At 45.7% G+C, this 26,373-nt stretch overlaps 1 protein-coding gene across 2 annotated transcripts in view; it reads left to right on the top strand.

Annotated features, from left to right (window-relative positions):
- Positions 1-26,130, top strand: part of Mtf1 (metal regulatory transcription factor 1) — a 42,527-nt gene extending 16,397 nt beyond the window's left edge. The window contains exons 3-11 of one of the 2 annotated variants that reach the window (XM_060379572.1): positions 2,737-2,975; positions 3,837-3,968; positions 7,197-7,270; positions 8,009-8,145; positions 12,649-12,726; positions 19,552-19,654; positions 20,142-20,740; positions 23,286-23,346; positions 25,377-26,130. In XM_060379572.1, the coding sequence (XP_060235555.1) occupies positions 2,737-2,975; positions 3,837-3,968; positions 7,197-7,270; positions 8,009-8,145; positions 12,649-12,726; positions 19,552-19,654; positions 20,142-20,740; positions 23,286-23,346; positions 25,377-25,573 (1,620 nt within the window). In that variant the 3' untranslated portion in view covers positions 25,574-26,130. Of the gene's footprint in view, positions 1-2,736; positions 2,976-3,836; positions 3,969-7,196; positions 7,271-8,008; positions 8,146-12,648; positions 12,727-19,551; positions 19,655-20,141; positions 20,741-23,282; positions 23,347-25,376 lie in introns of both variants that reach the window. The other variant, XM_021626953.2, reaches the window with a different exon arrangement.
- The last annotated feature ends 243 nt before the right edge of the window (positions 26,131-26,373 follow it).

Below are 26,373 nucleotides of genomic sequence, written 5' to 3'. Positions count from 1 at the left end.
CTACAAGAACAGTCTGTACTCTTAACCACGGAGAATCTTTTCAGCTCCCGACAGTGGTTTTTTATTTGTTGTTTTTGTAAGGATCGAAGTCAGAACCTTAAGCATGCTAGACAAACACTAAGCTACAACTGTGGCCTCAGTTTTTACTTTTTAAAGAAAGGCTCTTAGGTAGCTCACACTGGCTTCAAATATTTTGTGTAGCTAAGGATGATTGACTGACCTTGAATTTATTATTTTCTTTTTGAGGCATGATCTCACTGTATAGTCCTGACTGGCCTGGAACTCAATGTAAACCAGACTGATATCAAATTTACTGATACCCATCTGCCTCTGCCTCCGCCTCCCTAGCCCTGGAGTTAGGGTGTGTATCACCACACCTGGCCGACCTTGAACAACTGCTGCTGCAGCTGCTGCTATTTCTCTTCCTCCTCCCCTTCCTCCTTCTTGTTTTTGTCTTTCAAGACAGTGTCTCTGTATGTCCCTGTCTGTCCTGGAATTCACTCTGTAAACCAGGGTGGCCTCAAACTCGGAGATCTGCCTGCCTCTGCCTCCCAAGATCCAAAGTGCCAAGATTACTGGCACAGCCAGTTTATGCCCTACTGGGGGCAGAACCCAGGGTGTCCTGCATGCTGGGAAAGTGCTTTACCTACGGAGATGGACCCTTCTCAGTTCTTACATCTTTATTAATTTTTTCCAAATCAAAATAATATAATGTGTGAAAATTATATGAAATTCAAACTTCAGTATCTATAAATGTTTTTGGAACATGGCAGTGTTCAGTTATTTGTCTGTCGCCTCTTTAACATGCAGAGTAAGGGTTGTATAGTGACAGAACATAAAATCCAAAATATGTTTTCTTTGACAATTGACAGAAAACTGTTTGCCCTTGGCTTAAACCCATCCTTCCATCAACCCTTTCTGAGACAGAATGGCTGTCTCCTCCCTGGGGCTTTGTCCATCTACCCAGGCTTATTTTATCATCTCCATGTCAAGCTTAAATCCAGAGTTTCCACCATGTTTTGTTTTTCCTTTCTCTCTCCTTTCTTTCTTCTTTCTTCTCATTTTTTGTTTGTTTGTTTGTTTGTTTTGAGACAGGGTTTCTCTGTGTAGTCCTGATTGTCCTGGAACTCACTCTGTAGACCAGGCTGGCCTCAAACTCAGAGATCCGCCTGCCTCTGCCTCCGAGTGCTTGCGCGCCACCATGGATGCCCCTCACCATCTTTAAGCAAAGCTATCACTAAGCTGCATCCCCCACCTCCACCCGGGGCCTTCAAATACTGTCTTTTCTCTTTTGTGTGTTCTCATTCGCTTTTCTCCAGGAGTTGTTCTTTTTTGTTGGGGCCTGGGTGCGTAATAGCGCAGACAGTAAGACAGTCTTGTAATAGTCTTGGCTGGCCTCAATCTCACAGAATTCCTCCTCCCTCAGGCCCCTGGGTGCTTTGATTGCAGACATACATCACCACCCTAGCTCTTCTAGGACTTTTTCCCCTTTAGAAATAAGCGCTGGTCCTGGCTCTGCCCTCCCTCTTCATCTCACACCATCCAGACTCAGTCCTAGCACTGCAGGCTTTGTTGCTGAATCAATAGGGGATCCGTGTTGGGGGACTGGAGATATCCGCTCCTTACCTTGTTTCCCTGCTCCTTACCTTGTTTACTCTGACATTTGTCTTTTTCATCATCTTGTTTTTCATGAGACCCTTTTTGTTTTAGCTGCTGTGACGTTGCTCTGTCCCTTTCTCCCTCTCACCTGCCAAGTCTTTTACTAGTTAGTGTGGTAGGTGCTACTTGCTCTCCTGGTCTATTCTTTGTTTTTTGGTATAAGCTATTTTATTGGGTACTTTATGTGTCAGTTGCTGTATTAAAATGCCTTACACAAATTATTCCTAATCCTTTTTTGTTTTGTTTTGTTTTGTTTTTCAAGACAAGGTTTCTCTATGTAGCTTTATCCTAGAACTCACTCTTATAGACCAGGCTGGCCTTGGAACTCACAGAGCTAAGTGCTGGGGTTAAAGGCATGTGCAACCACTGCCCAGCAAATTCCTAATTATTTTTCTTTTTCTTTCTTCTTTTTTTATTTTTTATTTCTTTGGCTGTCCTCTCACTTTGTAGACCAGGCTGGCCTCAAACTCAACAGTGATCTGCCTGCCTCTGCCTCCCTGAGTCCTGGGATTAAAGGAGTGCGCCACCACACCTGACTTATTCCTAATTCTTATGACAGTGTTTATTTTGTTTGTATTATTTTTAGTTATGTGTATGTTTATGGCTGTGTGCGGGTATACGCAGGCAAGTGTAGGTGCTCCTGGAATCCATAGACCCCAGACCATACAGGTCCCCCTGCAATTGGAGTTAGAGGCAGTTGTGAGCCACCTGATATGGATTCATAGTAGAAAAGTCAAGTGCTCTGCAAAGTAGTACATGCTCTTAACTGCTGAGCCATCTCTCCAGCCTCCTACAACAGCTTTTTTAAAGATGGACTTAGGGCTTGGGTTGTTGCTCAGTTGGGCAAGTTGCCTAGAATACATCAGCCCAGAGTTCACTCCTCGGCACCTTATAGAGACCTGGGTGTGGTGATGTGTGCGCGTGGCACTCAGAAGGTAGAGCACGGCAGGGGGCTCGGGAGTTAAGGGCTCCAAGCTTGCTGTCAGCTTGTGCCTCACGAGACCCTGTCCTGGGTGGGGAGGTAAGACCTGGGCAGCTGTTTTCCCTGCTGATGAGGTGTCCCGTGTCCTCCGTCAGGTGAAGCGGTACCAGTGCACCTTTGCAGGGTGTCCTCGCACCTACAGCACAGCGGGCAACCTGCGCACCCACCAGAAGACCCACCGAGGAGAGTACACCTTCGTCTGCAACCAGGAGGGCTGTGGCAAGGCCTTCCTCACCTCCTACAGCCTCAGGATCCACGTGCGAGTGCACACAAAGGAGAAGCCATTTGAGTGTGACGTGCAGGGCTGTGAGAAGGCATTCAACACACTGTACAGGTCAGCCCCTCCCCGGCCCCGCTAGCCCCTCCACAGCCCCACCAGCCCCTCCACAGCCCGCCAGCCTCTTGGCTCTGAGCCTGAGATGGCAGAACTCTTTCCTTGCACATGACCGCTTTGGGGGCTTTGAAGAGCATAGCTGTGCTTACCTTTGGAAAGTGCATTCTCAGAAACTGCTACTTAAAGCTAGACATCCTACGGGCCGGGTGAAAATGTTGGTACACCTGTGCGTAGATTTCCATTTCAAGGAGTGACAGCGTGGCCTTTAGAGTAATCTTCCCATTGGCACAAGGCTAGGTTGGCACCAAGCCTTGCAATAACTTTCCTCTATCCGGAGAGGTAGGGAGTTGCCCACCTGATGTCTAATTTTTTTTCCACATTTGTGTCAGCAGACTTATACAAACCTTCAATATTGGGCATAAAATAGCAGAATAACAGTAGCTAAGACCATACCAGTCTGAACGTGCCTGGTCTTGTTTGGTCCTGGAAGCCAAGAGCCTGGTTAGTACTTGGTGGGAGAAATGCTAATGGGTAACACTGATACGTGCACTGTGCAAGGCACAATTCTAAGTGTTGGTTCCCAGAAAGCTGCTAAGTAAACAGAAGTACAGAGAAGCTCTGTATGGTCTGGCTAGTTCAGGGACTGCTACTATCGGGCCTACTTCAACCACTGTTTGGGGCCAGAAGCCTGTCTTTGGGTTAATGCTCACACCACTGTATTTTCATTTCCCTTTGGGTGAGTTTCAGGTGCTAATATGCCCTGGTATAGCATTCTGGTGCACTTGATCCTATGGTGTGTTTGGCTGGCGCTGGGAGGCTATGGTACATTCTGCATGGGCAGCTCTCTGGAACATTTTGCAGGTTGAAAGCACATCAGAGGCTTCACACAGGGAAAACGTTTAACTGTGAATCTCAAGGCTGCAGCAAATACTTCACCACACTCAGTGATCTGCGGAAGCACATTCGAACCCATACAGGAGAAAAGCCATTTCGGTAGGTCTTGCTGCTTTCTATTTGTCACTATTCTGTTTGTTTTCTATTTGGGTATCTTGATAGGCTCTAGGAAGTTTACACAGTAGGAAGAAAACTTCTTCACCTGTTTCCTCCTGGTAGTGTTGGCTTGTTACCAAGTGCTGCCAGTTGAGGAGTGCCGGGGGACTCAGAGCATCTTTCCCTGGGTGGGGGCCGTTCTGCCTCTTCTTGTTCTATATTCTTAAAAAGGTGTTTGTTGACCTTTACTTACGTGGTAGATGTTTTCCTTTGTCCTAGGGAAGCGCTGAGATCCGTAGTCAAGGGCTGGGGTGTAGCCTGGGCTACAGAGTAAGACCCTTTATCAGTACCTATAGTGCTCTTTCTGAAAATTCTCCTTTATTTGGGGTGTTTAGGCCTCTACCTCTCTTCCACCAACCCCCCCAATCTTAAGTAGGAGAGAGAAAAGGTTAGTGGGGAGAGGGGCCCAGACTTCTTTACTTCTCCCTGCTAGTTAGGGTCAAGGGGTTCTGTTAGTCTCTGAACCAATCTCTGTCAACTACAGACACAGTTAGCAGTCTCTTTCACACCGCTGTGCCCAGAAGCATTTCTCTCTGTTTGCTCCAAACCACCACACACCAACACCAAACACCACAGCAAACTCCACACCATCTCTTTCTTGGCCTCCTATTTATACTCTCAAGAGTCCTAGACCACACCCCTCTCTGTGCCATACAGGGAAGGTGGTTACTAGCTGGCAAAAGCCACGCTCCCATGAGACAGTTAACAGGTGTGGACAAACTATAGCTCAACTAAAATACCACACTTGGGATTAAAACAAAAGCATATTTACATAACATACAAAGGGACCAAAACTTTCATTACAAGTACCCTTCCCCCAAACAAAACAAACGTCCTGACTTGAGATCCAGAGTTGTTGAGTGTCTGAAAGTGTCAGCCAAAGTTTTGGGAGTGTCTCGAAGGGAGACTGTAAGACTGGGGAGGGAGGAAGGCAGAGCTGAGTGGTCTGCATGCTGTAAGCTGAGCTTACTCCTCTGCTGCTGCTTCTAGCATCTCATTTGTATATATGCAGGGCCACAGGCTTTTTGTGTAGATATGTCCAAATCCATATTTTATTTTATTTTTAAGTCTGTATCTGTGTGAGTGCATGTCATATATGGGCTGATGCTCAGGGGCCAGAAGAGAATATCAGATCTCGTGGAGCTTGAACAAAACCTTGGTCCTCTACGAGGGCAGTAAATGCTCTTGACTCCCCAGCCCCAACATCCACAGTAGATAAATCTGCTTTCTATAAAGCTAAGCCTTGAGCATTATGGCTAGTTCTACAAAAAGCGTGAGGCGGCTTATACCATCTCCTCTTTTCTCTAATCACCTATCACATGTGGCGTGGTTCCAGGCATGCAGTAAGTATTCATAAGCAGCCTTGGATGAGTATGTGGCAGTTTGATAGGGTAATCAGTTTGTAAGGATCCCCATAACTGTATTTTAATATTGCTGCAATTCCCCATCAACAATGTCCTTGGATTCTGACAGGGGGTACTGCTTAAAGTTACAGCATCAAATATGCCGCCCTTCCATTCTGAGCACACTTAGAGGCAGTTAGAAAGTGCGGGAACACCTAGCTCTTAAGACATCAATTAAATGAAATTGAGGTTTTAAATTACGGATTTGTTCCTGAGTCTCAGCCCCTTTAAGAACAGGAAGTTAGAGTGTAGTTAGTTACTGTGCAGATGCTTAAACACTCCTCCGCAGGTTGCTAGGAGGACTCTTATTTCTATATAGATACATGCATTTATTTTTGTAATGATTAAAACGGCTTTGTCTTAAATATTAGAGGGGACCTACTTAGGTACGGTGATGATTATATGTGAGTAAAAATCAAAAGGCTTTAAAGATACTTTCTTTTTAAAAACATAAGATATTTAGATATATAAGAAAAATTATTTGGTTGTATATGTAAGTATTAAGTTTTTGCTTCGTAAGAACTCAAACACTGTGAAGAGCTACAGAGACTCTGCCCTTGAGAAAGTAGATAAATATATATATGCACACATCTGGCATAATGGTACACACCTTTAATCTCAGCACTGGGCTACCTAGTGAGATCCTGTCTCAAACAAACAACAAACAAACAAACATTCTCACCCCAAGTGCGCACAGAGGTAAAATAAGATTGAGATGTCTTAAAGCATGTGATGAATGCATTAGTAATCCTGAGGGTGTGAAGATTGTTCCTGGCTTTTGATTATCAAAAAAATATTCGAGGGCTAGGGGTATAGCTCACCTAACATGACACCCTGGTCCTAAGCTTTAGCACTGCATAAGCCAGACATGGTCGTGCATGCCTGTAATAGAAGCTGCACAGTGAGCTGGAAGCCAGCCGGAGCTGGATGAGACCTTGTCGGAGACAGGGAGGAACTCTGCGAAGTACTGGGGATGCTGGCTGGTCCTTGGCTGCAGCCACACCAGTTCTTTGCATTTGATTTTTGTTCTTATGCTGTATTTCCAGCTCTGTGCATACCAGTTGTTTTTTTGTTGTTGTTGTTGTTGTTGTTGTTGTGTTTTGTTCTGTTTTGAGGCAAGGTGTAGCCCACACTATCTGTGAAATTGTGAGCCTTCTCCTGCCTTGGCCTCTTGGGATGCTGGGATTATAGATACAGGTCTATAGGTCTAAATCTCTTTACTCATCCTTGCTATGTATAATAATAATTCAGTGGCCATAGATTTTCCACATAATTCTCACTGTCAGCACAGTTCTATTCCGTAATTAGACTTCTATCGTTGGGATGCTCTCAACACTTGCCTTACCTACAGGCTAAAAGATACCTTTCGTAGACTCTCAGCTCCTGCTGGTTCCAGATATGCCACCTTTCCTTTCCCTTCTTGCCACATTTATTTGTTTGTTTGTTTATTGAGTGTGTGACAGTACACCTGTGGCAGTCAGATGACAATTTGCTACAGTTGTTTCTTCTCCTGTCAGTGGGTTCCAGGGATTAAACCTAGGACATCAGGCTTGGTGGTAAGCCCTCTACTTGGCCTAGCCATCTTGCCAGCCCCCATGTTTTTGGATTTTGGTTTTTCCAAGTCCTCTCGTTCCCATCTCTACACCCCTATGACTCATCTGATCCTAATGTTCCAGACATTTGCTCTAGTTTGTATGCACAGGATGTTCAGGATAAAGTTCTCTTATCTACTGACTCTTGTTTGTCTTTGTTTGAACAACTTATTTAGATGTGATCACGATGGCTGTGGAAAAGCATTTGCAGCAAGCCACCACCTTAAAACTCACGTCCGTACGCACACTGGTAAGTGTAGGCTGAGTTCTGTCTTTTCTTATCTTTTTTCTTTTTTTTTCTTCTTTCTTTCCTTTCTTTCTTTTGGTTTGCTTGTTTTGTTTTTTGTTTTTCAAGACAGGTCTCTTTGTAGCTCTGTCTGTCAAGGAACCACCTCAATTGACCAGGTTACCCTACAGCTGGAGAGATCCACCTGCCTCTGCCTCCCAGTGCTAGGATTAGAGGTGTACGCCACTATGCCCAGGGTAATCTTCATTTTTTTCTTTAAACCTCAAGCAGACCTCTATCCAGGTTCCTCTTGAGACCTGTAAAACTAAGAGAGTAAGCACAGGCATCCATGGTCTGTGTCTTTCATGACTGACCAAGTCAAGAATTCAGCATAAGCCATGAAACCAGATGTGCCCTTTAGAAAGAGCTGTGAGGAAGCAGCCTTTTCTTCAGGCCTCTAGGTACAGGCTGCTGCTTTCCTCTGCACTGTTGTGGGTTTTTTTTTAAGATTTCATTTTATTTATTTTATGCATGCTCTATCTGTGAGTACACCTGCATGCCAGAAGAGGGCATCGGATTCTAGTATAGGTGGCTGTGATCCACCATGTGGCTGTCATCTCCCCAGCCCAGCACTGGGTTTCAAGACCAAGAGTCATCAAGTAATTGGTTCAGTTTGGAGCAGCTCTTGCTCAGACCTTCCCTGTGGTAGAAGGAGAGAGCTTTGCTGGTGGTGAAACTAACATGGCTTCTTTGTTCTTGCAGGCGAAAGACCCTTCTTCTGCCCCAGTAACGGCTGTGAGAAGACATTTAGCACTCAATACAGTCTCAAAAGTCACATGAAAGGTCACGATAACAAAGGCACCGCATACAGTGCACTTCCACAACACAATGGATCAGAGGTGTGTTGTTCTGGTCTCCTGTTCTGACCGGGCACTGCAGGACAATGATTGTCTATGGCTGTTGAGTCCTTGGTTAACTGGCGGGGAAAGAAACAGGATCAGGATCTCTGTTTGCCATGGGATGGTGGAAGCCAAAAAATGCCACCAGCCTCCCTGCTCAGCCCTGCTCAGCCCTGCTGCATTCCCATCCAGCAAGCATGGAGGAGCATGGGCCATTGACTGGGTTTCCAAGGTCCAGGTAGAGTCTGTCTCTTAACCTCTTGTGTGTTCATGTACATAAGAGTACATTTAGGCAGTACATGCCCGTGTGTACCTGCTTGAGATCAGAGGATGTCCTTAAGTGTTGTTCCTCAGCAACTGTCTATCCCTCTCTTTTTTATTCTTTTGAGACAGGCTCTCACACTGGCATGGGACTCACCAAGTAGGCTAGGCTGACCATCCAGAGAGCCTCAGGGTCCTCATGTCTGTCTCCCCAGTCACAAGCATTCACCACACCCCCCAGCTTTTTGTTTGTTTGTTTTTCAAGTCAGGGTTTCTCTGTGTAGCCTTGGCTGTTCTGGACTCACTTTGTAGACCAGGCTGGCCTGGAACTCACAGAGACCCACCTGCCTCTGCTTCCCTGAGTGCTGGGACAAAAGGTGTGCACCACCATGTCCAGCCCCCCAGTTTTTATTTTTAAACATAGGTTTTGGGCTTAAAATCTACTGACTGAGCTGTGACGAGAGGCCCAGTGGTTTTGTGTTTTGTTTTGAGACAAAAATCTCACTCAACCCACAATAATTCTCCTGCCTCAGTCTTTCAGGTGCTGGGATTATGGCCATGAACTCCATGCCTGGCTCAGAACTCTTAAGATAGTGTCATTTTCCCATTCGTGATTGTAATAGGTGATAAGTCTGTACTATGTTTGGAATGGAAACATATCCATCAACATCAGAGCACCAAGCTTAGTCTAGAGGGTTCCCTTGCCCCTTGAGTTGCCTGCAAAGCGAAAGGTTTGAGGGTACCTGCTGTAACACACTGGGCCACAGAGGAGGCCTCTGTACATTTTAGGTGCTGTGGTTTTTTTCTTTTAAGATTTTCTTATTTGTATTTATGTGAATGGGTGTTTACCTTCATGAATGCATGTACATATACAGCCTGTGTACCTGGTGCTCTTGAAAGCAGAAAAGGGCATTGGATCCCGTGGAACTAGAGTTACAGCTGTTTGAGAGGGGCTGTGTGGGTGCTGGGAACTGAACTTGGATCCTCTGCAAGCGCAGCAGGTGCTCCTCACCATTGAGGTGTGTTTCTCGTAAACTCTGGGCCCCCTCGAAGTCTCTATGCATCTTGGTCTCCCGCAGCTCCATTCTGGAAAGATCTTGGGACGTTTACTGTTGCTTGTTCTTTCTTCTTTTACATTTTTTGTCTATTGAGTGCACAGTCATGGAAGTTGGTTCTTATCCTCCACTATGTGGGTCACAAGGCTTGAACTTTGGTCATCAGCTTTGGCAGCAGGAGCATTTACCCACGGAGCCATCTTGTCAACCCTTTCTACTTCTAGTTTGGTACTAGTCACTGTCCTATATGTGTTGATCCTGGAAAGTGAGTAATACCATTATCTTACTTTTTTGTGAATACAGAAATTGAAGCTGGAAGAGGCAACTGTCAGTTCTACCTTGAGAGCTGGAATTGATGTACTGTCTTTCAGGCCACTCCTGATTTTTTGTCTGGATCTTTAAAATAAGTGGCTAAATGGTTTTGTTTGGTTGGTTGGTTGATTTTGTTGTTTTTTGTTGGTTTTGTTTTCAAGTCAGGGTGTGTCTGTGTAGCCCTGGCTGTCCTGTCTCAGCTTGAAGACCGGGCTGGCCTCTAGAGCGTGCTGGGATTAAAGGCGTGCACCATAACACCTAGCTAGGCTTCAGTAGGGTTTTAGCACCTTTTCTCCTCCCTCCTCAGACTTCTTTGCTACCTCATCTGGTCTGGATCCCTCCCTATTCACTTTCCACCGGAGTATCTTGCTCTGGCCTGAGGTTGCAGGGCCCTCTCTGCTGTCTTTAGTCTGGATTCCTCCCCAGCTACAGGCTGATTCCCTTCGAAATAATGAAATTCAGTAAGTATGAAGTAAGGTTTATATTTTTGGAGCGACAGCACACTCAGGTGTCTGTGCTTTCTAATTTGTAAACAATGAAGGACCCTTTAAAAAGGCCTTCTGTGCCAATTAGAAGGCTCAGTGGGCATAGGTGCTTGCCGAACGCCTGATGGCCTGAGTTTGATTCCCTGAACCACGGTGAAGGAGAGGACCGACCCCTGCAAGTTGTTCTTTGACTTGCATGTGTGTGCTCTGACACCCTCCTCCAGCACACCAGAGTAAATACGAAAAGGACGCTTAAGTTGTTAACAGTAACACTGCAACTAGTATTTGTTGAATTTTAAAATGTACCAGAATCTGCTAGGTGCTGCCTCACTCACTCACAACTTCATGAGGTCAGTATTGTCACCATTTCCACAGTATTGATTAAGAACCTTAGAGCAAGGAGAAATTAGATAGCAGGCTGAGGTCTGCATAGCTTGTCATTCGTGTGACTTAGGCACACAGTGTGACTCCAGAGCCAGCCTCCCAGCCGGTACTGTATTGTTAGAGACAAGGTAGCATTAGTTGTGAAGAGCATGGCCTCTGGTGCTCAGCAGCTCCAGTTCAAACCATTCTTCTGTCAGTAATCACATGGCCTTAGGCAGATTGCTTCTGGGCATCTCCATTTCTTCATCTGATAAAACCAGGCAAAAACTGCTTATCATAATCAGTTTCTCATTTTGTAGCAGTGGTTGGAGACTTGAACTGCAAACGACACTGAGTGTATTAGCCAGGGTATTCTAGAGAGAGTAACAGAACTTATAGAATGGGCTCACACATTTACGAATACATATATCTTGGAAGGTTCAAGAATCTTGTAATTGTTCAGTCCACAAGGCTGGATATCTCAGCTGGTCTTCAGAATATATCAGGATCCTGAAGAGGTAGGTCCTAATGCCAGTGACGGAATGGACTTGGTAGCAAGGGCAGGAAGAAACAGGCAAAGGAGAGAGAGCTTCCATCTTCCATGCCCTTTATATAGACTTCCAGCAGAAGATGTGGCCCAGATTAGAAGTGAGTCTTCCCACCTCAAAGGTTGTGATTACAAGTGGATCACGTCACACTTCAAATGATCCAGTTAAATAAAAAGTCCCTCACAGGTGTGCAATCAAGAATAGCCGTCACACTGAGCCTTTAGTCCAGTATGTTCAGTGTCAAGGGCGCTTGTCTGCATCCCTGTGTGCTGTTCAGCAGAGGGATGAGCCCTGGTCTGGGGGCTGTAGGGTCCCATCTGCGGTGCCCAGAGTCCAGCATTGACAGTGCCAGCCCCCCCCCCGACATCTTCACCCAGATAAGATAGAGCTTCGGCAACATGGCCTGCCCCTACGTGTTTCTCCTGCAGCATTCATGGCGTGGCACAAGCAGGGTTTCTCTAATGGAGGGTCAAGGCTTGATAGTTAAAACTGGAAAGCAGAATATGGATAAGTGAAGTCTGTGTGTGTTGTATGCATGGGTGGGAGTGTTTGACCCACTGGAGTGTAAGCAGAGTCCCCACTAGAGAGGGTCAGAATTGGGACTCATGTTCAGGAATCCAGAGTTCAGAATTGCTGTCAGTATGACTCCAGGATGAACTTGGGAAGCCCGTGTGGAGACACTAATGGGAGGAGAACCGACTTCTCAGTCAGAAGCTCTACATGTGTCTTCTCTTACTTAGCTGTAGATTGGGACACATTGCTCCCTTGTCATAGCATCGGTCTTGTGTTTTTGAGGAAGAGTATAAAATAATACTTGTCCAGGTTACATGAATAGCAGATGAGTCACGTGAAATCACTTTATACTGATGAGAGGCATTATATGAATACTAGTAATTTCATGTTAGTCCAGCTTTTGCTTTTTGTTTTTGTTTCTGCAACTTGAGTCAAAAGATAATTTAAAAATTATTAACCACTGGATAGAGATGGCTTAGAGGTTTAGAGCACTGGCTGCTCTTGCGGAGGACTTGGGCTCAAATTCCTAGCACCCTCATGGAGGCTTGCTGCAGTCTGTAGCTCAAGTTCCAAGGGACCCAAAGCTCTCTTCTGGCCTCCTTGAACACCAAGCACACATGTAGTACACAGGCATACATGCAGACAAAACACGGACATAAAATTAAGCTTAAAAGAACAACAACAACTACTAACTGCTTTGAGAGACAGTCCCAGGATTTAGACGGTGGAGGCAGGATGGTCACAACCTCAAGGTCGTCTTTGGCTGTATAGAGAATTTGAGGCTGTGCTGGGCTGTGACATCGTGCCTCAGAAGAAGCGGAGTTGGGGAGGAGATGTTCTAATAAGAATATGAGGGGTTTTCTTTTTAAGTTCATTTGGTAATCAAGTATTTTATTATGTGTGATGTGCTGTTGTAATTTCATTTATGGTTTTTGTTGCTCAATTAGGATTTTTTTTCTTTTGCAGGATACAAATCACTCACTTTATCTCAGTGAGTTGGGCCTTCTGTCCACGGATTCAGAATTGCAAGAAAATTCCAGTACAGTAAGTTCCTGAGAGAGGGTGTTAGGGTACTTCCTCTTTGAAACACGGTAGGCCAGTGTGAAGCCTCCTGGGTTTAGTTGTGTTCAGTCAGTGAGAGGGAGGATTCTTTTTCTGTACCCTGGCCATGCTGTTGGCCTAGCCCGTTCTGATGGCTGTCGGTCTCAGATTTGTATTTTACTAATTTAGGCAAATACAAATTGAGTACTATTCCAGCACCCCCGTGCAGCACACAGTGCAATCTGGAACATCTGGTTTGGTCTCAAGGAACTTGAGGTCTAGTTAGATTTCAGAGTTCCCAGGCTTTTCTCAACCCTGCCTGCCTCGCCTGCCTTGGGCTCTTTCCTTTTTCGAGCTCACCTGACTGGGCATTTGAAGGAGGCTTCCTGTGCAGGCCTCCACTAAGGGGTGAGCCCACTCCATCTTGGCACTGTGGCTCCATGACCTGCCGACAGATCACTGCATGGAGTCTGAGCATCAACAGTCTAGTGGTTCTCATGTTTTCTCAACACTAATTTTGAGGTTTGTGCTCAGGCTAGATGTTCTGTCATTCTTCATAATGAATAAATGTAATTGAATATGTTTAAACACTGACTGAGTGACTTACAAATGCTATGGGGGAAATGCTCCTTTTTTTTTTTTTTTATTGTCTTGTAGATTGAGACAGTCTCACTTAGTGTAGCCCAGGTTGTCCTCAAAATCAGAACGATGTTTCTGCTTTAGCCTTCCAGATGCTGGGACTACAGATGTGAGCCACCATGCTGAACTGGAAAACTATTTCTTAAAATGTGGAGGTTATAGAGTCAACAGTAGTGCTGTGAGGCTGTAGGTTCTTACCTGGGTGTGACCTCCCATTGGTAGTGGACTGGAGGGTCACTGGAGCCTAGAAGCCTGAGGCCATTCTGAGTAAGCTGAGACCTGTCTCTAAACAACAAGAAATAAGTTAAAGTATATGCTCCTGTGCTTTCCTTACAACCACGGAATCAGCATTGCTGCGAGCCATATTAAAAAGTATATTTGGGTGATGTTTGGTGGCTGGGAATTTAGGCAAGCACAACACCCTGAGTTCCACCCTCCTCTGGTGTGTGTGTGTGTACACCTATGTTTGTATGAGACATGTTTTAGAAGTCAGAGCACAACTTGTGGGAGCACTCGCGTGTTGTGGTACTGGGGACTTTAACCTAGGGTGTGATATATGCCAGGCAAGTATTCTACCCCTGAGCTAAATCCTCAGCCCAGACAGAAAGTTTTCATAGCTAACATTTGCTTGTGGACATAAATGAATGTGTTGATGCAGATAGGAAGTTTCAGTGAGAAACAAATTATTAAAAATGAAACCAGGCAAACTGGGCAGTGGTGGCACATGCCTTCAGTCCCAGCACTGGGGCAGTAGAGGCAGGTGCATCTCCATGATTTCAGGGCCAGGCTGGTCTACTAAGTGAGCTTCAGGGCTGAAACCCTGGTCTACTAAGTCAAGGCTGAAAACATGAGAAAAACTGTGTCTCAAAAAACAAAACATAACAGAAAACCAGGCATGGTGGTATATGCTTTTAATTCTAGTTATTTGGGAGGCTGAGGCAGGAGGATTGCTAGAAATTTGTGGTCAGCCTATATATGTGTGAGATCGTCTCCCAATAAATAAATAAAATAAACCAAGCCAGGCTTGGTACATGGGCATTAAAATGACTACCTGAAATCCTAACACTTGTGAGGTACAGCAAGATTACAGATTCAAGGAGCTCTGCTACAAAAAACAAACAAACAAACAAAACAACAACAACAACAAAAACGAACAGAGGCTGTCAAGGCAGTTCAGTGGGTAAAGCGCTTGCCACTCAAGCCTGGTAAGGTAGGTGCAGTCTCTGGAGTGTCATGAAAGTAATAAGGTAAGTTAGGTGCAGTCTGGAGTCTCATGAAAGTAACAAGAGTTGGCTTCACAGAATTGTCCTCTGGTCTCCAGAACAGCCATATGTGGCTCCTGTCAAGTGCAACTTAAAAGAATGGGAAGAAACAGCACATGAAAGAGCCTTAGGTTAGACTTAACAATGAATAAACAGAAAAGAATCATTTGTTAAGTTGGAGGTAACTTAATCTGGAGGACAAATGTGGAAACATTTTAAATATTCCAGATGTTTGTCATTCATATTACAGAGCAAACTTTCTAAAGTTTATACTCATGATAGTCTAGGATGCCCTCTGAGTTACCTAAGTACAGTACTCCTTTTACTCCCAAGTGTGCACACAGATGTTGCACCTGTGTATAAAATGCATGGAGGTCAGAGGACAATTTTTGAGCTCTGAAGATTGAAGTAAGAACATTAGACTCTTGCATGAGCAGCTTCCTTTAACCACAGAGCCACCTTGAAGCCCAACATTTAACTGTATTACATAGCAGAGAAGTCTCTGCTGGCCAGGACTATGGCATAAGACAGAAATTTTCGGGAGCTGGGAGGCCATTAGGAAAAATAACTGATAAATGGGAACTGTAAGAAGTTTGTGAAAGCGTGGTGGCTCTTGTTATCCCATCATTTGAGAAATAAAGGCAGGAAAGCTAGGAGTTCAAGAAGTTTATGGAAAGTGACACCATTGCCAACAGAGTGATCTTTGTAAAGAGAGGAATACTACCCTCTTGTCTGTGTTATGCTCCTGGCACCCAGTGTTTAGCCCAGATTTGGAGTTTTAGTCTTTGTTGTTGTTGTTTCGAGGCAGGTTTTCTCTGTGTAGCCTTGGCTGTCCTGGAACTAGCTCTGTAGACCAGGCTGGCCTCGAACTCACAGAGATCTGCCTGCCTCTGCCTCCTGAGTGCTGCATTAAAGGTGTGTGCTACCACTGCCTGGTGTTTTTTTAAGTCTTTGAAACCAAAATCACAGTTACTTAAAGCAATAGGACTAATGCGATGTTTTGTAATAACGGGGACTTGGTAGTATCAAGTGATAAATTTGTATGAGATTGTTGTCCTAAAGGTGTCTGTGTCTGTGTGCCCTATAAATGAACTTGGCCTGCTCCAAGTTTGTTTTTTTTTTTTTTTTTTTTTTTTTTGCGAAGGGCTGGATCTATCAGGCAGTGGCCGCTGGCCCTTTTGGCTACTCAACAGTTGTTGGGCTGGACCCGGACAGCTCATGCTGTTTTTCTTGCTCTGACCCAGAGCTCAGCCCACCCTCACTCTACCCTCCCCCGCCAGATGGAGTTTCTCTGTGTAGCCTTGGCTGTCCTGGACTCGCTTTGTAGACCCGGCTAGCCTCAAACTCACAGAGATGTGCCTGCCTCTGCCTCCCCACCCCGAATGCTGGGATTACAGGCCTTTGCTACCATGCCCAGCTCTCACCTCTGTTTTGAAGAATTAATTCCCAATAATTTTGTAGCCAAGGGTTTTGCTCTGAAATTGGCAGGAACTTCAGTGCCCACCTTTGTTCCTCGCTCCTTTCTTCCTCTTCCTGCCACCCTCTCTCTTGCTCTCTGTTTTGGAACCTTTATTGAGGTGCATTGTGCATGCACAGAGGGGCAGGAGCCATAAATGTGCTCCTGGCCAGTCATCACACCATGGCACCAGCACAGACAGTTTAATTTCTCCTGGTTTGGCCTTTATGCCAGGGATCACATGCTGGCTTCCTTTTTTTTTTTTTTTTTTTTTTTCTCTCGAAACACTCAGTTTAAGAAATTAATTGTAGCCCTGCATGGTATTGCACACCTGTAATCCCAGCTCTTGGGAGGCAGAGGCAGGAGGATTGCTGCAAGTTTGAGGTTGTTTTACCTAGCGGCCAGCTGTAGCTGCACAATAAAGTCCTCTAGAAAAAAAAAGAACAGAACAGAAAACTTGATTTATAATACAGTGCCTTCTTCTGATACAGGATTAGGCTGTATAGTTAGTCTGTGCTGGCCTCAAACTCGCAGCCATCCTCCCGTCAGAGTGCTGGAATTACAGGATTAAGCCACAAAACAACCCTTCTTATAACCTCTCTCTCCCCCTCCCTCTCTTTCTCTCTCCCTCTTCTCCCCTTCTTCCTCACCTTTTCTCCCTATCCCTCCACATGTGTTTCTGAGAGAGAATACATGGTGCCACTGCCACTTAGGTGTTGGTGCTCACCTTCGGTGTTGTTTTGAGGCAGAGCCTCTTAGTTGGTTTCCACCAGGCATGCTAGCCCCTGAGCTGGGGACTCGGCTCCCATCTCTCTGGCTGTGGAAAGCTGGGGTTGCGTAGCTCGTGCTGCTGTCTAGCCTTTTCTGTGTCTTCTGGGTACTTAAACTTAGGTCTTCACACTTATGTGGCAAATACCTTTACCCACTAAGCTGCCCTCAGATTTCTTCTTTTGTGTCCTTCCCTCCTTTTTAAAATTACTTTAAAAATTTATTTATTTTTTTATTAATTACAGTTTATTCACTTTGTATCCCAGTCTTTTTTTTTTCCCCCTCATTTTAAAATTTGTTCTTTTGTGACAAGATCTCACTCTGTAGCCCAGGCCAGGTTTAACAGGTTTGTTCATCCTCAGCCAGGCTCCTGTGATCACAGGCAAGAGAGGCCATGACTGGATGGAATGCTTTCAATTACTTTTATTTGCAGTTCACATAAAATCTTTATTTTAGCCAACAGTTGTGGTGCACACCTTTAATCTCAGCACTTGGGAGGCAGAGGCAGATGAATCTCTAGTTCGAGGCCAGTCTGGTCCATACAGAGTGAGTTCCAGGACAGCCAGGACTACACTACACAGAGAAACCTTCTCTTGAAAATAAAAAAACAACATCTTTATTTTTAACCCTGACTTAAGCTTTGGAAGTTCCTGGCTTACTCTGTCCCAGGATGCATTTGACTGAAGCCTTTAGACAACTTGGGTGCATCCGCTCCAGGGTATCACTGCCCTGCTGTCAACTTGAATCCTCTTGCTTTCCTAGACTTTTGTGGACTTGATGCCTTTGCCATGTAGAATTCTGAGATGGAAGTGTGTGTGTGTGTGTGTGTGTGATGTGAGGTTCCCATGAAGGCCAGAAGCATCGGATTCCTCTGGAGTTCCAACTGGTTGTTACACATGGGTACTCGGGACTGAGCTCTGTAAGAGCAGTGTGTGGTCTTAACCACTGAGCCATCCCTCCAGCCCCACCTTTTAGTTTTTGAGATGTCTTTAGCCCGTGGCATATTGTTAAGTATAAGGCTTTCAGTGATTTTGGCACTGAGGTTTTTAGGTTGGTTTGATTTCTTACTGTGGTACATATTAGAATGTTACAGAAACTATGTAATGACCTTGGAAGATAATATGTCACTGGGATGTAAGAGGAGCAAATTGTTGGGAATTAATTTTCTCAGTCTGTTTTTACACGCCATTGAGATTCTTCAATAATAAAAATGCCCATGTTGTCCTACAACCAGACCTCTGGGCACAGAAGTCAGCATCTGAATACACAGTGCACAAAATCATGTCACAATACTTTTCTTCTTTTCTTTAATTTTTAAGACAGGCTTGCCTGGAACTTAATATCTAGACCAGATTGGCCTGGAACTGACAGTGATTTACCCACTTCTGCTTCCCAAGTGCTTGGATTAAAGGCTTGTGCTGCTAGGCCTGGCCTCTTCCCTTATTATGAAGCCAGTAGCATCCAGTGTTAAACTTCTCCATGATGGCCTTATCTGACCCTCAATGGCCTAAGCGTTATGGGGATTAAGCGCTTGCATGAGTTTCTTTCATTCTCTCTCTCTCGTTTTTTTTTTTTTTTTTTTTGATGGAAGGGTTTCTCTGTGTAGCCTTGACTGACCTGGACTCTTTGATAGACCAGGCTGGACTCAAACTCACAAAGATCCACCTGCTTCTGCCTCCCAGAGTGCTGGGATTAAGGCTTGCACTATCACACCAGCTTCTTTGTCTTTTTAAAGAAGGAATCATTTTGGCTTAATTAACAGGAGTTTCCATACAGCAAATCACAGCAGTAATGTACAGACTATAGTCTCATATGTATGTAGGACGAAGTCTTTTAAAGCAGGGTTTAGGTGGCTGGAGAGATGGCTCAGTGGTTAGGAGCACTGCTGTTCTTCCAGAGGTCCCAAGCTCAATTCTAAGCACCTTACATGGCAGTTCGCAACTGTCTGTAACTCCATTTCCAAAGAATCCAACATCCTCACATAGATACATATAGAGGCAAAACACCACTGCACACTAAACAAACAAACAAAACGGCTTTTATAAGATTATATTTATTTTTATGTGCATGAGTGTTTTGCTTGCACACTGCATGGCTATTGCCCGCAGAGGTCAGAAGAGGGTGTTGAATTCCCTAGAACTAGAGTTATAGATGACTGTTAGCACCACATCGTGTGTCCAGGGTGCTCCCCACCCCCTCCCATCCCCCAGTCCCCTCCACCTAAACACCATAGAGTAAACATTTTAGGCTTTGTGAGTTCATAGTCTCTGCCACAACTACTAGTCTGTTGATGTATTGTGAAAATACCACCCCTGTGTTGTGCATTCCAGCAAAACTTAAAAAACAAAAACCTGCTGGTCAGAGCTGCAGGGAAACGTGTTTCTTTGCAGAAGGTGGAGGTGATGCTGGCCATGATGGCTCGCACCTTTGATCCCAGTGCACAAAGACCAAGGCAGTTCAGGACCAGCCTGAGCAATTTAATGAGCCCCTGTTTTAAAACAAAACAAAACAAAACAAAGCTGAGTATGTGGATGTATCTTGGTATGGAATGCAGGGCCCTGGGTCAGTCTCCAGAACCTACAAAAAAAGAGGATTGAAACAGGAGTCCTATCAAAAGATCATTCTAGTTCCTCTGCTTTGTGTTTGTTCATCAAGGGGAAGACTTTCTCAGGATAGCAAGTCTCACCCCTTTCTCCCTGTCAGACACAGGACCAGGACCTCAGCACAATTTCACCAGCAATCATCTTTGAGTCGATGTTCCAGAACTCAGATGACCCTGCAATTCAGGATGATCCTCTGCAGACAGGTAAGTTTCACTTTTCATTCCACCCTTTTCCACCTTCCCTGTGGTGCTCGAGGAAGAAGGTCGTCTTTTCAGTCTCTCGTTGGTTTTAAAAACGGCAGGAGCTGTGGACATTTTTCCTTCTAGTGTGTTGCTTTGTTCATGAGTGTGTGAGACCCACAAACGAGGCTTCTTACATGTTGGTAACACTGGTGGAATAGAAGTGTCTATGCAATACAGCGTTCTGTTGCCAAATGTCTCATGACTAATTATGCCAAAAAAGCTTGCTTCTCTTTGTAGAAGAACCACAGGACATGTTTGTTCTAGTTAAATTGCTTAGTGCCCTTGTCTGTGAAGTGTGCTTGAACAGAAAGCCCACTTGGACCTAAGGCAGAAAAGAAAGCAGGAGGCTAGACTAGCTAGCAGTGATAGCTAGCAAATGACAAACTGTTTCTGTGTGCCTCTGAGTCTTGGGATTGGGATCCATGTTTCTTCTTCTTTTCCTCGCCAGCTGCCTTGATTGAAAGTTTTAATGGCGATGCAGAGTCGGTCAGTGATGTCCCTCCACCTGCAGGAAATGCGGCGTCTTTATCTCTTCCACTCGTACTGCAGCCTGGCATCTCCGAGCCACCCCAGCCTCTGCTACCAGCCTCCAATCCGTCCGTTCCTCCACCTGCTCCCTCCCTAGGACCTGGTTCCCAGCCAGCTGCCTTTGGCAGCCCCCCTGCTCTCTTACAACCTCCAGAAGTGCCTGTTCCCCACAGCACACAGTTTGCTGCTAATCATCAAGAGTTTCTTCCGCACCCCCAGGCGCCACCCCAGACCATCGTACCAGGACTTTCTGTTGTTGCTGGGGCTCCTGCATCTGCAGCAGCAGTGGCATCGGCTGTGGCAGCAGCAGCCCCACCACAAAGTACTACTGAGCCCCTGCCTGCTATGGTCCAGACTCTGCCCCTGGGTGCCAACTCTGTCCTAACTAATAATCCTACCATAACCATCACCCCAACTCCCAACACCGCAATCCTGCAGTCCAGCCTAGTCGTGGGAGAGCAGAACTTACAGTGGATATTGAACGGCGCCACCAGTTCGCCACAAAACCAAGAACAAATTGTAAGTTTTCCCCATCAGCACACACAGTCGAGTGAAGTGCCTATGAAGAGCATGTTCCTTCCTTCCTTCCTTTTTTCTAGTAGGACTGGGGATTGAACCTAGGGCTTCACACAAGGAAGGTAGAACAGGCAAGTGTTCTACCACCGAGTAGATCCCCAGCCTTCAGTGTTTTATTTCAAGGGAGGAATGGCTAGCATGTCTAGTGATGTGTTTCCTTGTTGCTGTTTCCCCCAGTAAAGTGCTGTAGCTCCAGGGGAGTGGATGGTATCTAAGATAAAGATGAAGAAAACAACTTTAAAGTTTACCAAGTGAGGACACCTGAACCTTTAAAGTTTACCTGGTGAAGACATCTGAACGAATAATCACATCATCTAGTGTCACATGACATGCCCAGCCTGTGGGTTGTGCGTGTCCCAGGATAGCAATGAATTTGGCTCAACATTAGCAGACCACAAAGTTCACCTTGTAACATCAAAAGGTTGGGTTCTCTAGTGAAGGAAAAAAAAATTCAGCAGACTCAAGAGGTCCAGGAATGTTTCAGAAATATTGTGGCTAGGAGTTGGGTGGAAAGTAGGAGGGACTACAGAGGGAAATTTGTGCATGGATATAAACAACCTGGAAAGGCAGTTTAGAAATGTCTTGGCAGCCACCTGCAGAGGCAGCCTGTTTGCATGTTGGATGTTCAGGGTCATTGGAATGGCCTTTCCAGTATTCTGTCCCAGTCTGCCTGCTTAAAGTATTGCTTTTCTGGATCTGCCCTTGGGGAGCTGTTAAAACAAATGTCATTCTTTTTCCATGTGACTCATTTGCATATGCTTAAATATGGGCCTCATGCCTATAATCCCTTTGATCAGGAGGTATGGGCAGGAGAACTAAGTTGAAGGCCAGCCTGGGCTATAAAGCCAGATCCTATGTGTCCCCCCGACCCCCACCCCTACATACAGAAAGAAAAAAAGAGGTGATGAGGAAGACCAGACCCCTGTGTTGGGGACTGAAGCTGAGCAAGTGTTCTGCTACTACATTGCATTTCGAAGCCTCTGTCCTTTCCTTTTATAGTTCTATCTGTATCTTAGCCAGAAATCCAAAGTCTTCCTAGACTGGCTGAAGCACATTTTGTTGTGTTTTAGAATAGGATAAAAAGAAAACAAAAAGCTCCAAGCCTGGCAGTGGTGGTGCACGCCTTTACTGCAGCCTTGGGAGGCGGAGAGAGGTGGGTCTCTGACTTAGAGGCCAGCCTGGTCTACAGGTCTAGGTCCAGGACAGCTAAAGCTACACAGAGAAACCCTGTCTCTAAAGTAAATTTGGAAAGAAGAAAGAGAGAGAGAAAGAAAAGAGAGAGAGGATGCTTCTTTAAGACAAGACTTGAAGAATACAAAAACCCTTAGTTTTTTAATAGGTATGGCTGTTTTGCTTGCACATATGTCTGTGTACCACATGTATGCAGTGCCTGTGGAGGAGAGAGAACATTGAGATTCCTCAAACTAGAGATAGAATCTGCCATGTAAGATGCTGGGAATTGAATTCTGGTCCTCTGGAAGATCAATTAATGTTCTTAACTGCTGAACCATCTCTCCAGCCCCCAGAAACCCTAATATAATAGGGAGTAAAGTGGAATTCTAGTACAGGTTTTTGTTTGTTTGTTTGTTTGGAGACAAGGGTATCTTGCATTAGGTCTGGTCCCATACTCACTATAGACAAGGCTGGCCTTGTGCTCCTGACCTTATAGCCTTACCCCCCTGTGTGCTTTGTGCCTGTGCACAATTAGGGTCTTCATGGTAACAATGCAAAGGCTGATGTTCACTGGCTGCTCTGAGCCTCTATGCTGAGTGTTCTTATGTACCACCTCACTCATCTTCAGAGTTGTCACCCAACTCGTATAGGAATAGAGGCTCTAATAAGTCCCTTGGCTACAATCTCAGCTTGGGAGGTAGAAGCAGGTGTATCAGAAGTTCATGGCTACATTGTGAGAACTTGACTGATAAAATAAAAACAAAAACAAATGAAAAAATCCAGTCGCTTACCTGACAGGTGGCAGGGCCTGGACATGAATCTGGTTTAATCAAGTCTAAGACCTACAGTAGGACTCTCCTGAGCCTGGAGTGCTGTGTGCTCATGATAGAGAGCCTTAGGCTGCCCTGGGTGGTCAGTCTAGACCCTGAGGGGAGGAAAAGAGGAACTTTCCAGCTTTCACAAGAGAATGGGATGGACAGAGCTAGCTTAGGACTCCCTCTGAGAAGGCCATCGCTTGAGAAAAACAACCTTGGAGGAGTGTCTGGACACATACAATCCACTGGACTAGGCAAATGGGAGACAGCCAAGTAATGGGACAAAGCTTGCTATAATGTCAGCACGGAATGTCAAACAGTGCAGTGACCTCAGCAGTGCACAAACAAAACACCCTTCAGTACAAAAATGCCTGAACACTGAGTGTTTTCTGTCTTCTTGGTGACCACTACAATCGGGGAGGCTTTGGAGCCTTGGATGTCTGCCGTATAGGCGTAGCCATGAGTGTGATTTTAATGTGTTGTTTTGCTTTCCTCAGCAGCCAGCATCGAAAGTCGAGCAGGTGTATTTTACCACTGCAGTACCAGTAGCCAGTAGCACAGGTATGTAGTTCTGTGTTAGCTTTAAAAGAAAGTTCTTTGAGCTCTTTGACCTTGCCACAATTTTGAAAATTATTTAGATTGATATTCCATTGTTTACTGAGTAGCCCATGCTCTCATGGTAACCAGAAGCCAGGGTGCTGCTAGTGAAAACATGGGCTTCACTCTTCACGTAGTCCAGGTGTTTTCCCCTTGATAGAGTGTGTGTATGTGGAACCAAGAGAAAGACGGTTAAATCACAGTTACTGCTAAAGAGAGCTGTCGTTAACTCACAGGGCTCTTTCTAATTACAGTAAGAAGCAGCTGCATCCGGGTCAGAGACACACAGAGCTGAAAGGCCCTTTCATTTGAGTGTGTTTTCTTTTCTTTTTCTTTTTTTTTTTTTTTTTTGCTAGTACTGAGGATGGAACCCAGAAGCTCGTGCATGCTATTCAAACTTTCTACCACTGAGCTATATTCCCCAGCCAGAACTTTCTCTTGAAACTTTCTTTTTATGTGCTAAGCCCGGAACCCCTTTGGTGGTGCATGGCTATAAGGCCAGGAGGATTCAGAAAATTCAGCTCTTGAGTTCCAGGTTAGCCTGGGCTGCACAGTGAATTCTAGGCCAGTCTGGAAAACTCCTGCAGTGGCAGACTGACTAGGGGAGCTGGGTCGTGGTGGCACAGGCCTTTGATACCAGCACTCAGGAGGCAGAGGCAGGTGGATCTCTTGAGTTCAAAGTCAGCCTAGTCTACAGAGTAAGTTCCAGGGCTACACAGAGAAACCCTGTCTAAAAAACCAAAACCAACTAACCAAACAAACAAACAAAAACCCCACAAAACAACAACAAAATTAAGGGGGTGAAATGAGTGAAGGGAAGGAAAGATAAAATTTGGGGCCCATCCACGCATAGTGGTGCACACCTTTAATTGCAGTGCTTGGGCAGCAGAGGCAGGTGGATTTCTGTGAGTCTGAGGCCAGCCTGATCTACCGAGAAAGTTCCTGGACAGCCAGGGCTACACAGAGAAATGCTGTCTTGGAAGAAAAGATAATTCATTGACTCTCAAAGGTCATAAATGAACTTGTAGGGAGTTCTCTGGCCACCTCATTCCCACCCTGTGTCTTCTTATTGGCTTTCAGCTCTGCTGTACACGGAACCTGGCCGAGTACAGAGCTTATGTGTGCAGAATATATGGAAGTGTGATATGAGAATGGATTTGAGCATGTTCATAATTAATGCATATGAGAGTGAAATGGGAATGGAAATGAATGTGTACACGTCACAGGCTGGCTGTGTAAGGGGAGATCATTTCACATCTCCATGTGTCAAGTGTCAAGCATGGGTCACATAGAGAAGCTCGGTGTTTTGAGGAGCTGGGGATCTGAGCAGGTCCTGTGTAGTGTGGAAAGGGGAGCAGAAGGCAAGCAGCAAAGCTGTGTGCATGTTGTCTGGTGCTCAGTATTGGCTGCCTGTGGTCAGTCATTTGGTCAGCCTGCAGGGACCACCATCTGGGGCAGGAAGAGAGCAGGGACTCAGCTGGATCTTGGAAGAAGAGAGTAATTCTCCCCAAGAACAGCACTGGCTGCCCACAAAAGGAAGAGCCGAGAGGAGAAGGAGGCATCTGCTATGGCCTGCACAGACAGGCAGCAGAGACAGGGCACATCTAGATTGTGTGGGTGGCTCTTCTAAGAAGGAAGCATGATCTTAGAGGGATGGGAGAACCCTGACAGGCTTTTTCCCTGAGAAAGAACCTGGTCCAATTTTTCTTTTCTTTTTTTTGGCTTTTGGTTTTTCAAGACAGGGTTTCTCTATGTAGCCTTGGCTGTTCTGTCACTTTGTAGACCAGGCTGGCTTTGAACTCACAGAGATCTGCCTGTCTCTGTCTCCCGAGTGCTGGAACCTAGTCCAATTTAAAGCATAGCAAAACCCAAAGGCTCTCATGCCTATCAGGCCTACCTCCCTGGCATTCAGTTCTCCCCAGTTCCTACTCCCCTGCCCATCATGCCTCTGTTTTCGGCCACTTGAAGAGCAGTCTCTCTCGCCTCTCTCACAGGGAGCTCTGTTCAGCAGATTGGCCTCAGTGTTCCTGTGATCATCATCAAACAAGAGGAGGCCTGTCAGTGTCAGTGTGCGTGCCGGGACTCTGCAAAGGAGCGGGCGGCAGGCCGGAGAAAGGGATGCTCTTCCCCACCCCCTCCAGAGCCAAACCCCCAGCCTCCTGATGGGCCCAGCCTGCAGCTGCCACCCTAGACTTCTCCCTCATCCCCGCTCCCCTTCATCCTCCACCGGACCCTCTTCCTGTGAGCAAAACAGACAGGCTGAGGCCCCTCAGACCCTCCAACATGTTAAGTGCCATGGATGCGTCAGAGTTCCTGTCCCTCCAGAGCCTGGACACCCCGTCCAATCCAGTTCACCGTGAAGCACTACTGCAGGGTAGAGGAGCCGAGCCTGTCCAGCAGCTTCTCTAGGGGAAGGGCTTGTGTTCATGCCCCTCCAGAAACAGGGTGAGCAGGAAGTACCGGGTGTGATGCTGCCATCATGGGGTCAGAAATTGGAAGGATGAAGAAATCTGCCATCTGAAAGCCTCACCTTTCAGGCGTATTTTCTTTACTCGTATCCCAGGAACATCCATTTTAAGGAACTGATCTTTTGAGGAAAAAAAAAAAAAAAGGAGAAAAAAAAAGCTAAGTTATAAGTGAACTGTCTGGCTGCACTGTATGTCACTTTGCTTATTGTTATGTGAACTTGGAAATTAAGGTTACTCGTATGCATAAAAGTTCTAAATGAAAGGGTGTGGTTTTCATCAATTTGGTACTGCCCATCATTTGCACTGGGGTCATTGTGGATTGGGCAGGAGAGTTCACTGTGCCAGGTGTTGCTCCTCCCTCTGTGTCTTTTTAAATCTGAGGCAACACTTGAAGGGCCAGACCACTGCTCTGTGGAAGTGGGTAGTGGCAAGGGCAGGTGAGAGGTGTGAGTTGGACAGGGTGAGATTGCTCTGTTGTTGATGCTTGGTTTCTGTGGAGCTTGGAGTAGGTGCAGAGGGGCCT

Source organism: Meriones unguiculatus, chromosome 3, assembly GCF_030254825.1.
Source record: "Meriones unguiculatus strain TT.TT164.6M chromosome 3, Bangor_MerUng_6.1, whole genome shotgun sequence".
Classification (NCBI taxonomy): domain Eukaryota; kingdom Metazoa; phylum Chordata; class Mammalia; order Rodentia; family Muridae; genus Meriones; species Meriones unguiculatus.
This window is presented reverse-complemented; position numbering and strand designations above follow the sequence as displayed.